The 15,678-nt window shown below is 41.5% G+C and overlaps 1 protein-coding gene across 1 annotated transcript; it reads right to left on the minus strand.

The window, feature by feature from the left end:
• Positions 1 to 9,020: 9,020 nt before the first annotated feature.
• pou3f1 (POU class 3 homeobox 1) lies at positions 9,021 to 12,507 on the minus strand. The gene has a single exon (XM_006791699.3). The coding sequence runs from the start codon at positions 12,468 to 12,470 to the stop codon at positions 11,346 to 11,348; it is 1,125 nt and encodes a 374-aa protein (XP_006791762.1). The 5' UTR covers positions 12,471 to 12,507; the 3' UTR covers positions 9,021 to 11,345.
• Positions 12,508 to 15,678: the final 3,171 nt, after the last annotated feature.

Genomic DNA, 15,678 nt, shown 5'->3' on the forward strand with positions numbered 1-15,678 from the left:
ACACCAGCTTTGCAGAATGGTTCCAGTGCAGACAAATGTGGCCGGTCTCTTTTGGGAGTTACCTGTCGTTCATCGTGATCTCATTGGGTTGGAGCCATCTGTTGAGCATGTTGGCATTTTTGTGAATGATGGGTGCTGATGAATGGTCATGAGAGTGCAATCGAGCGAAGGACAGGAGGTGACGGGACATTTTGGACTGACTGCCAAGATGTTGTAGCTTGTCTATATGCGTGCTGCTTCAGTGTCTTTGTGTGTGTACACGTGTGCACTCTTAAGGACAGACATCGATGACAGTGTCAGGGGTGAGTGATAACCGTGGTCTTTTCAACACTGCAGGGGAGGTCAGATAGATGTGATGGATGGTTTGCAGTCTGGCCCCCTTCTTCACGCTTTTCTCTAGCCCAGTGTCTGGAGATTGGGGCGGAACGGCTGGGCTGCTAGGTGGATGGGGGTTAACATGGCTGGGTTTGTTAGACACATGTCTGCAATCTAAACAAAGCATATTCAAGTGCTTTGATTCTTTATAGGCTGAAGGACAACAAGTATTAGCCAAATCTCTTGAATTTCTTAATGCTTCTGTCAGTTTTTCAATACAAATAATTTTTATTAAATATTATATTTTTATATATATTTGTATAAGAAACAAAATCTGATAACTGACCAGAAAAAACTACTGTAAAAAATATGTCCTATCATCTGTTACTGAATATATCTAGTTGGCAATGGTCATTTGTGTGTTCATGTGTTTACTTCTTGTGTTTGAAGGCTCTGAGGATTTTGTGGTCTTCATACCCATGCGGGCTAACAGAGGGATGACAGCTAGAAACCAACACCCCAGAGAAAAGCTACAGTAACCTGCCTTGTGTCTTTTCTCAATCTTCAAACATAAGGGAGACAGAGCACGGGAGACAGAAGCAACAAAGGCTCATGTGAAAGAGCACAAGGCCTTCGAACACCCGGGCTCACTAATTGACGGCTGCAGGGAGTGGGAGAGATGTGAAAGACACCATACCATGCTTACACTAAGCACATCGTACATCCAAATGTCCATCCAGACACATATAATATATATATTCACTAATATATGCACAGAGCACAAATTATAATGTATTTTCAAAATTACCTCAGTTGAAGCTTTGATGTTGCCACACCTGCAATCCTTCTGGCCTTTATTCACACATCATAAAGCAAATTCTGCAGACGCATGCAGAATTCGTTTCATCTCATCCGCATATGCACTGAACTACGGGCACAAGGAGAAAAGACCCAATTTGCAGCTTTGTCACTGGTTTAGTAATAGCAAACTGAGGGCCTAGGGCCACCATTTAATTGCTTTGACCATGTGCACCAAAGAGGTGCCACACCAATTAATCCCCTTGGTGGCAGAGTGTCCTGTCCCATGCCTGCACCCCCTGGCAGGGCCGTCCCGCAGGGTAGAGGTGGGGTGCAGTGGTGGAGAGGCTCATGGGGACCAACAACAATCAACAATGTGCGCCAAATCTATACCGTATGCTCTGCTTCACCAACATCCCGCTTCTACATCAATGGATCCTTTTCATCTATCTATTCAAGCATGCAACACAAAACGACTATTTTAACTAATGCGAGTATGTAAAGATGTGTTGGTAATGCCAGCAAAAGTAAAAATATTCAGATTCTTTATATAAATGAAAGCAACATACCACATGCAAAAGAAATGTATGTATAATGGCTATCCTAAGTAAAAATGCTTGGCTATTGTACTTAAGTATATTTGAGTAAATGGCTTCAATGCACCACTGATCACAAAATGAGGAAAAAATGACATACAACTGCATAAGACCCATTGGTATTTAAAGTATTTTTCATCCTAAAATCACCCTGATTTCTTTAGTTAGGTCCCCTTCTCACGTTGTAGCTTCTCCTGGTAAAGATGTGTTTCAGGAAGATAGGCACAGAAGGAAGAGCCGAAGCTACCGAGTGAGAAATCATTGATTCCACTGCTTCAGTCTTAAGTGACATCAGTTACTTACTGACATGTAGAGGTGCAGCAATTATAAGTCACCCACTTGAAAAGACATCTGTGAGGGATAGACCCGTATTTCCTAAGTTCCTCCAGAAGCCTCCTTGCTCCTTGAGTTGCAATTAAATGATTGAAAGATCCTACATCTTGGCAGAGGAATGATTTCCGGGTCACAGTAATAGAGAGAATGCAAAGGAGCATTAGTTAGCATAATGAAAAGCACCCATTGATTCCCCCACCCTTTACTCTATACTTACCCATGCGCCCTGAGTCTTTATCCCCAACAAAGGACCTGTCACCTTTACCCATCACCACCTGATCCCCAGGCCCCATGACTGCCACTGCAAAGGGTAACTGTGCTTGTCTGACCACTGCTTGGAGAGCAGCAGGTAGACAGGTGGACTGAGAGAGGCAGATTAGGTGCGAGAGAGGATCAGATTGAATTCTTTATTTGCCTCTTTACATGGGGAGAAAATCATAGGGAGCACAGTGGAGGTCAGAAAGGAGAGAAAAAGAAGAGGAATGTTGTGGGTAGATGCAGCATCTGCCAAATATGCAGGCGTGTACTGAGGAGATGAAGCGCCTTCAGCCCAGGAGGAGGTAAAGAGGAGTTTGAGTGAGGCTAACACAGATAGCCAAAAAGATAGACAGTAATAACAATAGTGCCCTGTAGCACCATTCACTCATGCCACTGTCACTAACTTCAAATACTTAATTCTGTGAACCTAAAACTCTGCTAATCATTAATGCAGTTTGTAGCAATCCAGACACTGAGATCCATCATGAATAAAGAAGAACTGTCACGTACAGCAAAGGTGATCACTGTAAAGACAGGGCAGGGTGACGACTGACCTTTTGTCTTATTTAAAAATCAAAAGGGTGCCACTGCTAGGCCCGCTGGGGATTAGAGGTGGGTTGGCTGGAGAAACCAGGGTTGGCGGCGGTGTCTGGGTGCCATCAATGACCCTTGACCCCTAGGGGCACGAAGGGTCAGCTGTCCCGAAATGTGTCAACGATAGTCAAGCCTTCCCTCTGCGTTTTGCGCAGGCAAAACCTCCAAAGGCCTCCGTCCAGTAATGATTTATGAGGCAGGGTGCTATCGACACACGCTTAGCCCTAGGGATGAGCCTAAATGGTAGTTTTGACACCACTGAGGGACGAGGTTAAAGGTGATCAATAACAAGCCACTGAAGGCACAGAGACAGAAGGACAGACAGAAGGGGATAGAAAGGGAGGTGGAAGCAGAAGCTCTTTTAATTGGCCTGTGCTCATTAGTGGGGTCTTTGTACATCCTCGATTATTTTGTGCACATCCTGGGCTTCAGCTCCTGGTCACACATGTATTGGGTGTTTTTTTTCTTTTCATGTACTTTTTCAGCTGATATCAAAATGCATTGCTCGAAAATGTCTGGTTTAAAGTTGAACCTAGAAAGTGACTCAGAGTAGAAGACAGAAACATATTCTGGTTCATAATATTCTTGCATATGATTATTATTATTGTCCCTATATTTATCTTTAAGAAAAACAATATCATGAGGTCTTCTCCAAACCTCCTTATTCTCTCTGCTTGCTTATTCACAAATCTTCTCAGAAACTTTTCCTCATTGTACCCTCCCAAGGCTTGTAGTGACAGGAGTAGTAATATTCACCCCCCTTTCTACATCACCTACACACACACACACACACACACACAAGTAGTGGTGGAGTATCTCTCAGAAGTGAGCTGATTAGGCCTAAGACTGGAGACTGCTTTGCCTAATCATATCGCTGCATCCAAATCATCTGTGTACATTTCTAATTACATGGTGGCATGCGGTGTCCTTGAGCACAGTGGCAGTTCTCCATTTCATCTTTGTGCTTTGCCTACCCACACACACCCCCACCCACCCCCATTTGCCTTATTTTTCCCCCTCTCCTCTCCTCATTCCTCCATCCTTTTTTATTTATTTCCATCAGCCTTATCTTTATTGTTGTTTCGATTGACTGCGAGCTGAGCAACCGCACTCATTTGCCAACCGATCTTCGTCCTTTGAACTCAGCGTAGCAGGGCAAAGCCGACTGTCTGGGGCAGCAGGATCATCTTTGATGATCTATTTATTGTCCGGCTCCAATTTGCAGGGCTTCACAATGTGATATCTGTTCCATCATGCATAACAGGAACGATCAGTCGTATGTAAAGGACAACGGCAAAGAATATTGTTTAGGTTTGGGTTATAAGCCTTGTACACAGTGCAGAGCAAACAATAGATCAGCTCAGGGTGAGCAGAAAGATGATCTTTCAGCTGTTCCTATATGTTTTTGAACACTGACTAGCCATATTTTTTTTTCTTTTGAATACACATGACTGAAGAAAGGCCCTGAACATCTCAGTGTGCTCGAGGTTCAGATGACCTTCCTACTCTGGTATGTCTCTTTACTGCAAGGCCTTGTCTTTTCTTTTTTCTCTCCTCTTCTCTTCAGTAAACCTTGTAATTGAAGTCAAGAGATACTGCAACGCCTTCACTACAGCTGACAAAGGACTGGCATAAAGGCGAAAAGAGGGGGCAACCTTTAACATATGACTACTATGTCCTTTTATGCAAAAATAATTAATTTTGCAACCTTGTGCAGTAGTCTAAAAAGCCTCTTTAGCAGCACTTTTAGAGGTGCCACGGGGTTCTGAAAATAAAATAAAACCATCATTATTACTGCTTTTGCTTAGTTAGAGAACAATCCCTAATACATTTCCTTTGGTTCTTTTCAACCTTTTTGCCTGACAGCCCACAAAATGAAGGCAGCTTTTGCAGTACAGATGATTGTATTTATCTTGCCTTTCCCACTCTTTTCTCATCACCTGCTAAAGTTGTCACAGGCAATGTTTAATGCCTACTAGCTCACTGAATCACTAGTAATTACTGCTACTGAATGCTTCTAAAGTATGACTTTCGTCTCATTGTATGCCACCAACAGTAAAATCTATGTGCAGCTGCCTGAAGGCAAGTTCCTGAGATATTAGTTCTCCATTCTCAGAACTGTTAGTCACACTGACAGACACCTGAGGCGATATAAAATGTCGCTCAAAGCCATGACAGAGGGAGACGGGCTACTTCTCTTCTTCAAAACCTCTCAGTGAGGAGCAAAGAGATACAGTGAGGAGGGGGAGTAACTTTATAAACCTGCACTTATACCCCTTCGCATATGGGGGCCATACTTCGGAGTAGACATGAAGAGGTAACCCATATAGCTACAAGGTCCAGTATCATAAATAACACAAGACTTCTCCTCTCCCTTCTCCGTCTCCTTCACTTCACTGCTGGAGTGTTTCATATGGTAACTAGGTGTTCACTGTGTGGCCACATTGTTGCCCATCTTTCAAGTGGCTCAGAGGAGGAAACCTTGAGGTAGGGGAAGAGAAGGAATTTTTGATGAAAAAATGCATTATTCTGTTCTTTTTCCAGTTTCCAACCCCACTTTCTCTACCGCTCGCTGTGGGAGAGGAGTATTTATTACATAAACGGCGAGAAGAGGAGAGGAAAACTCGGCCAGAGGAAGAGGTAGAAATGGAGAATAAGGAAGCTACAGGATCTTTCGCCTTCTCTGCACTCCTACCTACAGAGCAATATGATAGATGTAATTTGTTACAAATATTGTCGATGCCATCCTCGTGCACTTTGATTGCATAAAGATGTCAGTATTGATCCAGCAGAACTTCACCATTAACTGCAATAAAATGAAAATGGATACACATGGGCATACCAAAGGACAAAGTATACTTTGGTAGCCACTGCGACTTATCAACACTGTTTAAATTATTCACCACATTTCTTTTCACATTTTTTTAGAACGTCTAATATTAAAGAAAATCATTAGCACACCACTGTGTATTAAATCTTGCTTCTTTGTCTTAGTTCACTTTTTTTTTAATGGATATATTGATGTTTTTTATGAGTAATAAGCAAATATTGCCTTTGAGTTGGCAAGTTAGAGTCGCTAAACTATGAGTAAATATTTACCAAAGGTTTAACTATTTGATCTTACAGAATCCCTTCTGGTCCAGGTCTTCTTCATCTCTTCTACAAATGCTGCTCATCTCTGAAAGGGTTCTTTTGGATAAATTAAGGTAACAGTTAAAAAGACATGTTTTGCTGCACAAGGTTGTATGACAACCAAAATGAAATTTCATAGCCTGGAAACGTAAAACACGGGATTATGAAAGGCTTGTTACCAGCCTACAAAGCAGTGTTAAATTATTTAGTAAAAATCAGAACATTAACAATATATAAACCCCTTAAAGTATGTCCCAGTAGAAGGTGGTACCCAAAAGCTACATGCGTCTTTGCCACTAAGTAGCTTGACTTTCCAGCATCACCCCAAACCTCTCCATGAGAATGAGCTGGAATCCCAAGAATCCCAGCCTAACTTATTCAGCTGCTCCTATTATTTCCATAATTGCCAGCATTGTAGTGGTGTTTGTAATGTCATTAATAGCAGGCGTTGGCGTATAATACGCTTAATGTTATTTATCTGTTGGCAGATAGCTTGATGCTACTAATCCTCATTCATTTGCTGTGGATCAATGCAAATCCGCTAGTGTGAGTGAAATCCCCTCCCCCTCCAAGAGCCGATGGTTCCTAATGTATTTTCCCACCATTAACCAGCCATAATCCCTGCTAATCATCACTAATCCACATCTCCTGTGTGTGACGATACTTCCCTGATGAAGGAGGCATTGGTGTTCATCGGCGCCCGGGCAGTGCTGAGGCTGGAGCTCCACTGCAAGTGCTGCCGAGGGCCCGCTCAGTAGGAAAGCAGACTGCTGAGAGTGAATGAGATGGAAGGGAGGAAAAAATGAACTGCAGTGATACTTAGGTCAAATACCTGGGTTTTGCTGTTTTGTGATGAGTTCTCCTCATGTATTATTGATTTAATGGCATAATGGAGGTTGTGTCCCTCCATACGGTGCAGAATAAAAATTGCATATCATCAAAAAATAACAGTTGGTGTGAGTCACCACAGTCTCTCATGTCTAGTCAACTGTGGATGTCTTCTGTTTAGCCTTCTATGTCCCCTCTGCAGGCCTCTGTACATTTGCCACAATTTCTGCTGGTCACTTTAGGTGGTTTGTGAGCCTGATCTAACACAGGCAGGCCTGTTGTTTGATCTCTGTTTGACTCACCTATAAAACATTTAATAATGAGAACAAGTGGCTCATTGAGAAGCTGTTTACTATGAAGAGATGAACTGGATGCAAGGCTGTGCATAAAAAGTCATTCTCAACAGTTTATCAGGGTGTTCCTCAGCTCAGTATGGGCCTTTGGGGGGCGGGTAACATGACAGTAAGCATGATTGATCCAGGTATAGCAGAGGAAATGAGTCTTTGTAACCTTATTTAGCTGGAATCTATGTATTTTTTATGTAACTAACATTTCATAAACAAAAATCTGTATTATACTTGGGTAAATAAAAAAAATTATAGTAGTGATTTATTTTACTATTATTGCCATTATCATTAAAACACTAAAGCTTTTTCATTGTATCTGGGTGAAATATCTCTAGGGGGTGCCAAAAGAAAATGCTACATGCAGCAAAAACCCTTTTAATGTCTATCAGAGTCATAAACCTTAGCCCAAATGAATTTATATATTAGCTTGATAGCGGACTAAAGGAAATAGAGCGCAGTGTTGTGTTTAACTTTTCTAAAGCTGTTTGAAGATTGGCCAGCTAAAGGTTCTGACACAGCCACATACAATGAAGAGAAATAATCTCGTTCCTGATGATTATTGGAATATTACGTTCCTCGTTTTAAGGCTCATTTGATGTTGAAGTACCCGAGTTTAGCCAGCAGGGGGCGCCTGCGACTCGCTGTTATCTGGCAATTGCTTTGCTTCCTAATGTGGCCTCTTCTGCCACAATTTGACCACCTCAACCTATGAAAAAAAAAATAAACTTTTACACTTCCATCACAGAAGCACCAAAGACCGACTAAAAAACCCCAATACAATCTGAATTTTTGTTTTGTTTTTTGGGGTTGTTTCTCTTGTTATTTTATCGCAGTTTTCCAAAGGCATGCCATGGATGAACAAATGATGCTCACAAAATCATGTTTAAAATTAATCGGAACATCCTAAATTGAAGGAAATAATTCACGAAGAGAAATTTTAACGTTGGTGCACATATATATATACTAACAGACGAAGGCATTATTTATTAAGAAAGTTTAAAAAAAATTAAAAAGTGGAAACTGAACGGGACACAAAACTTTGCATTGCGAGTTCCTGTACGATCACCACAAAAACCATGAAGAAATATACATGTGCAACTATTAATAATATGAATTTACTATCCTCTAATAAAAGTATAAATTCATCAAGAAACGCAAACTTTAGATTTTAGCCATAATCCCATTTAGTAGTAGCTACTTCAATAAGAGAAATCAGCAGTAAATCTTTTTAATTTTCTCGGTTTTCGTAATGTATCAATGAACAGTAAATTTTCTTAAAATATCCGCGGCTGCACAAATTTCACTACATATACGTTGGTTTTATCTACACATGCAAATGTAAAAAATAATGCTTTCTGCCGCTTTGTTCCGTTGTAATTGACAGAAGGCTCCATGAGGTGAGACTGTATTTAATTTACTATTTAGTGATGTCGATTTTTTTAATGCTAGAAACACATAAATATGCTGCCTGTTTATTAGGCTTGTCTTTATCCTTATAAAAGTTTAGGGCCCGTCGTTTATGTCGATCCTATGGGCCTGTGTGCCTTTTCCTCTCTCTATCTTTGGAAAAGAGGCTGATGTTTGCCTGCAGGCACTTCTGTCTGAGATCAAAGATTCATCACAATTCGCCTTTTAAATGCCTAAAAAACGTCAAGTGATGATCGATGCTTTTTATAAAGAATACAGCTCAAATTATAATTCCAGAAAGCATATTTTAGCTACAAACGCCTCTGTTAAATAATAATGATGATGATGATGATGATAATAATAGTAATAATCACTCAATGAAAAGACAGTAATTCCGTATTTATATTGCACAATTTAATACTGCGTTTACACAAAGATGTGAACAACGTCACAGACTGTGAACTTAGCAGGGAATGCCTGAGGTAAAATACTGTTGTCTATTCCCCTTAACAGCACATGTACACAGCTTCTGATTTTAAACGATCCCCTGTTACATAACGAATCACTGCTATTTAAAATGAACACATGGGGTGCTCACTTCTTCCCGATGCTCAGCACAGTGAAAAGCATTCAACTTGATGATCAGGTTTATTTTTTTCTTGCCTGGTGATTCTGTAGCAGACGTCAACAAAAGACGAGTAGTTTGGATTTTAATGAAGACAGAAGACCATTTCTTGTATATATGTTTTATGTAAGTAATAAAATATTACTATAACATAAATATAAATGTGACTTTGCAGTCTACATTTAGCAATCAACATACAACCAATGTAGTAAACAAAAAGGAAAAAAAACATACTGAAGTCCACTGCAACGTAACCATTAACAGAGCTGAACAAAAAAGCTCCAAACACTTTTAAGAAATAAATATATATATATATAAATGGTCAGATTCATAAATGAAATCATATTAAAATATCTTCTTGGAATTAGTAAGTGTACAAAACTGCCCGGAAAGAAACAAAAACGAAAAAACAAAAAACAAAACAATATCTCGGAACAAATACAAGTTTACATATTAGACATATTTACATATCGGAAATAATCCTGGCAACATTTTCTCTAAAATCTTTATTATTATCATTATTTTTTTTTTCCTGGAAAAAAAGTTTCCCTCATCTGTATTGAATAGCACTGCTGTAGGCTTTTGGACTGGTCCAACACTGAGATATGACACACGACACATGAGATTTTCAGATTTCCTTATAGATCGGGAAAAAATAAATATATCTAAAGTAAATCCCTTCATCGCTTACCCTCAATGAATGAATTGTAATTTTCTTTTCTCCGATTCCAGCGTTTAACTATAATACAATGACAATGTGAAACAAAAAAAAAAACGGAATTATATTAAAAAATAACATAAAAATAAAATACACACTCAGAGGAAAACAAATCATGTACAGGCGTCATATTCCGACATGGGGCACTGAAGTTACCTGAGTTATTATAACTTTTCATATTTGACCAATCTCTCAAAATGTTTGGGATACAACAGGATAACAGGCAGTAAGCAGTGTGGGCTGACAGCGCTCTGTGGTGATAACCAGGAACCTGTAAACATGGGATTTTTAGGCTTTTGTGTTTAAGCCTAATGAGATCAGCTACACTCACACTTTTATTAAAAACATAAAATAGCATTACTAATATTAACGAAAGAATAAGTGCTCCATGCAAAGAAAACAATAATTTCAGAACAATCAAAACCCCCGAAAAGCAAAGAAAAGCAAAGAAAAGAAAAGAAAAGAAAAGAAAAGAAAAGAAAAGAAAAGAAAAGAAAAGAAAAGAAAAGAAACGCTTGCTTCTAATTTGGTGCTTTTTGCAAATTTCGGCATGGTCAGCTGCAAAAAGCTCGATTTTTTTTAAGGCATGCAGTCAGAACTTGGATGTCCTGTTGCACCTGCACAATTTCTAAAACGTGTCTGGCGTTATTTGTAAGTGTTGTGTTTTCGGGTGCCACAATTTCCATCACTCCTCCAACCATCATCTCCCACTGAGTAAACAGAAAAAATAAAGAAATTAGCGGTTGCTCTGATGAGATACAGTACCCATAGCAAATAATGAACAAAATCATAGACACTTTGCAGGAAGAGAGACACTGAAGTTAAAGAATTTCCCGAACCAAAACATCACACTTAATATAACAAAGAAAGTATACACTAATATTCAGATAACCAGTTTAAGCCTGAAAAAAGCTAAATGTTCATTCAGTGTAGGCTTTTCATCTCCAGTGTTGATCATTTTCAGGCAACAACCTCATTCGGGTCAGCGCCTACAGTTCATGGTACACCAGGAGGAGATGGACTCAGTTGCCACATTTAATTACCCCCTATTTGGGGCAGCCATTGGATATCAAATTTACTTTATATGCATGTCTCCTCTGTAAAATTTTGGTAAATAAAGATCTTTGTTTCACTTTAAATGCGCACGGAATCAGTAATAGCGAATATTTTTTTTTCTTTTTTATGATTCTTTTTTTCTTAACGTTTTTTTTCCTCTTGCCATCTATTTGATGAGCACGCGAATCGCGAATACTAAAGGCAAAACTGATCTGTTCAACTTTTCCACGTCTCTTTTCTCTCAGGAAAACAAAAGCCAAACTTAAATACTGTAAACTCCATAGCCCCTTTCCCTTTTCTATCCCCCCGCGGAAATCTCGGATTGTTCATGAAAACAGTCACTGCACAGGACTCTGTAGTGTGCGGTGTAGAGGAGGGGTCTCTGCTTGGGAATATACGTCCTCCATATTCGGGTGAGGGACCCCCACTGGTGTCATTCTTTTCTCTTTTTGTCTTCTGTTGCAAAACCAAACACGGACAACCTCTTTATCCAACTGCAGAGTACCGGCTAAAGTGCTGATTTCATGAGCAGATGGCTTTGGGCATTTTAAGAAATGATTTTCCAGCGCCCCTTTCACAGCCACTTCGATGGAGGTCCTCTTCTTTCGTTTCCTGCCCTGCGCAGCAATCTTGTCCAAATTGGTGGGACTGCCCGTGTTTGAGTCTGTCTCCTCCAGCCACTTGTTAAGGAGCGGCTTAAGTTTGCACATGTTCTTGAAGCTGAGCTGCAGCGCCTCGAACCTGCAGATAGTGGTCTGAGAAAAGACGTTTCCATACAGGGTGCCCAAGGCCAACCCCACGTCCGCCTGCGTAAAGCCAAGTTTGATCCGCCGCTGCTTGAACTGCTTGGCAAACTGCTCCAGGTCGTCGGAGCTGGGCGCGTCCTCGTCCGAGTGATCCTGGTGGTGGCTGAAAGCCTGCTGGGGCGACTCCATCTGGTTGTCGTGGCTGGCCGAATCATCGTGGAGTGGGTCCCGCATGCCATGGTGCAGCGTGCCGGGCTGGGGACTCAACATTGCGTTGAGGTTTGTGTATCCAGGCTGTGAGTAGACAAGTGACTGGTGGCCGTTAGATGCTGGGGACAGCGGGGATAAGTGGTGCGTTGTGGCAGGCGCCCACGAACCATGGTGGCCACTCTGCGCCTGCTGGTGCACCAGGTGAGACCTGTGGTGGAACCCGTTGCTCAGGTCCTCCCTGCTCGCCTGCACGCTGGCTTTGTGCTCCTGTCCGATGTGGGTGCCGCTGGACCAGTCTGTGTTGGAGGTTGGCAGCCACTGATGGTGCGTCAGGCTCATCGGGTGTCCCGTGTTGGTCGCCGCAAGCCCTTGCAAGTACTCGTGGTGCATCATTTTCTGTACCTCTCTGTAGGTCGTCCCCTGGTGCATCCTGTCCGAATCCGGATGCATGAGCGGGTTAGACGGTAAGGAGTTATTCCTCGGAATATACTGAGCTGTTGTCGCCATGGCTCCTACTTCGAAAACTGACGAGCACTTCGGAGGTCTCCAGGCTTTAGAGCCAAAACGCAACAACCTGCTCTGGGAGGTCTTGTGGAAGAGCGAAGACACGCCTCCTCTCCGCTTGTATTGGCTCCTCTCCGATTCAAGCCCACTAGGGACACACTCAATAGGCGCAGGGGTTCAGAGCACGGTGCAGCGCATTTTTCGCACAGAGCTCCGATCTTACATATGTTATAGAAAAACATATGTTCTATTTAATAAATGTATCTGAGTTTTTAACAGTAGTTTCTACAGCTCGTTTTGGCGAACCTGCACACAAGGCGCGTCTTTTAATTAATTATTTTTTTTAACTTTTTTTTCTCTCTCTCTCTCATTTCATCCAGTTTTCTCCAAGGAAGGTGAGCATGGCTACAGCAGCGGGGTTTGATTAGGTTTCCCCTGGTTTAGATCGGTTGTTTTGCAAATAACCACGTGGGGGAGTACGGAGATCTTTTTGAAGGATACCCCCCACCCCCCACCTCCCTCTAACACACACAGATGCACTTACAGACACACACCCGTGCACCTTTATAATAGGTCACTGATGATTATAGCGCTCCTCGTTTTAAACAGATTATAAGGCGCGCTGCTCCAGTTCTGCAGCCACCCACACAACGAGAGGCGTGTAAATAATATGCGACGTGTCTGTGGATGCTGTCGTAAATGTGTGACAAATTCGAAAGCATTTGCTCTGTTTCAAAGCCTCCGCGTGTGTCATTTATTTGTATTGTCTCGGTAATTTTCAATGTTGTGTGATCTCATCATCACCACCCACTTAGATCAGAAAGGCCAAAACGTGCTCTCTCGCTCCTTAGCCCTCCTCCCTGCACATACGTTGAGTACAGGTGACAGAGGTGACATATTATAGCGATGCAATTTAGTCCCATCATTACGCCTCTTGTTTTGATATCCTCAAAGCCAGACTGCCACATCTGATAATTACCATTTATAATCATAAAACAATCTTTATTTTTTTAATATGACACGGACTCTTCGCTGCCAAGCTCTTGCAGTTAATCTGGATATTCCCCAGCCCTGGAAATTTAGATTTAACAGATTCCAGATTTTTTTTTTTTTAATTTTTAATTTTTTTAAAGTCTATATTCTGATATCATTTACCTCTCGAAGCATTTTACTAAGCAGCAACTTGGAGAGAGAAACCTTGTGTTTCTTTCTCCTGGCTCCTTCCTCGCTACCTCTCCCGGTTGATCTGATTATTTTTCCCTTCACGTTTTGTCCCAATAGCAAATTACCAATTCTATGAATTGCAAAGCAGCCTCAGAGACGCTGAGGGGTAGAGAGAGAGGGGGGGATGCGAAGATTGAAAGGGATCTTTGCAAACACAATCACGTTCTTAAATGGAAATGCGGGGCTTTAAACAAATCTTACATCTCTCCCGTTCCATTCGCCTAAAACTCTGCAATCAGGCACATGTTCCGCTCCTTCTAAAACAGGAGCTTTTTGGAAGGTTTTTCAGGCGCAACAGTCCCATTTTAATCATTTACCTGAAAGCAATGTTTTGCCTTTTTATCTCTGCCGCGTGTTTGTTTGTTGTCATCTTCCCCATGCGACTATTCTCTTTCTATTTACAGTACGACTCAACTCGAGTGTTCATTTTAATCCGGGAGTACAAGACTAAAAGGTAAGTTGTCTCCTTTCTGCTATCACTGCGTCCTTGCTGTACTCTTGTCTCCAGCGTTAACAATGTAGCGAGTGTGTGTGGCGTGAGTGTGTACGTGTGTGCGGAAAATGTTGTCGGGGTCACAGGTGCTCGTCATCATCTCTTGAAAGGCGTGGTTTTTGTCCACCCATCCGTTATATATTTATTTGGAATGAGTGGGAGACAGTCCTCGCGAGTTATCTTCGTGTCATCTCGGAGCAATTTATTAGTAACAGAGTCTGATATTTGGGTATAAGATTACGTTTCTGATGCAATGTAAGAATTTAAGAAACACAACTCGTGATTGATAAGTTACACTTGATGTTTCCCTTTAATTCTTAAAAAAATGAATAGTTTGCATGAGTAATTTGTCTTTATACATCATAAAATACATTGATGCATAATTACACTATTTATTACCACATTTATCAACTAACCTTTACGTAGTTTAATTAATATTTTATGGAATACAAGGCAGAAATCTGAGAAAAAAATAAAAAGTAACAACTATGACGAGGATGACAAAGCCCCTCTAACGCGACTCCTTTAATAAAAATCACTGTCTTTCCTCTGTGTCTTGAGAGACCCCGGGTTTGCGCGTCACTGCTATAAGAGACCAGAGCTCCATGCAGCTCTCAGTTAATGAAGATGCGTTAGCCATTCAGTCATTCTTGTCCCCAGTCTATAAAAAGCAGTGGTTTCTGCCTCACAGACCCAGTCTTGTGCTTTGCCATGCCAGCGAGTAGCTGCTGGAAAAGAAAGGTCCAGATGCTTTGGCCCTTTTGTAAAGAATATGGCCTTGTGTGCGCTGAGGTGCATTTTTGCCAGGACGCGCGAGGTTTCCATGGTGCGCTCGATGAAAGGGATCACACAGAACTTAGTGGTGAATGACAGGCCGTACAGGAAAAGCGGCTGGAAATGAAGGCGATATGATGGATTCAGAAAACAAAGTGGGGAAAAAAGAAAGAAATTACGAGGCACACTTACAGTGGAACCGCAGAGATGAGGAAGTTGGGTGACCTCTTTTACCCGAAATAAGTCCCCTTTGTGTCACCCTGAGAAGACAATTCTCTGATTTATTCTGTACTTTCTTGCGAGTTCCTTTCCTGCGATGCACTGACAGATTTGGATAGACAGTGTAACGAAATCTGAACAACAGAAAACTAACCAAACAACGTTTTCCCGGACCGCTCACAATTTTAGAATATCCGTGCTTCTCTAATTAAGGATGCTGTTTAGGAGTAGAGGCCTTTTTCTTTTTGGGGCAGTCACGTGTTAATCTCCCCCCCTCAATCCCAATCTCCTTAAATGCAGCAGTTTTTTGCCAGGGCGCAACTCAGCCAACAAAACCTCATCGACCCTTCAATTAACCAAACCCCACCTTTCATTTACGCGCTGCCTTGTTGTGAGTACAGTTAGGATGGGAGGGATGCATTAAAATTAAACACGACAAATAGGATGATTATAAAATGATCTCACAGCCGTTTCTGTATCTCGAATAAAATGTTGCTGGAG

Source organism: Neolamprologus brichardi, chromosome 11 (genome assembly GCF_056152115.1).
Source record: "Neolamprologus brichardi isolate AB-2024 chromosome 11, ASM5615211v1, whole genome shotgun sequence".
NCBI classification, from domain to species: domain Eukaryota; kingdom Metazoa; phylum Chordata; class Actinopteri; order Cichliformes; family Cichlidae; genus Neolamprologus; species Neolamprologus brichardi.

What these genes read in the sequence shown, in the direction of transcription:
- pou3f1 (XM_006791699.3), bottom strand. Translation starts at nt 12,470, where the DNA reads ATGGCGACAACAGCTCAGTATATTCCGAGGAATAACTCCTTACCGTCT.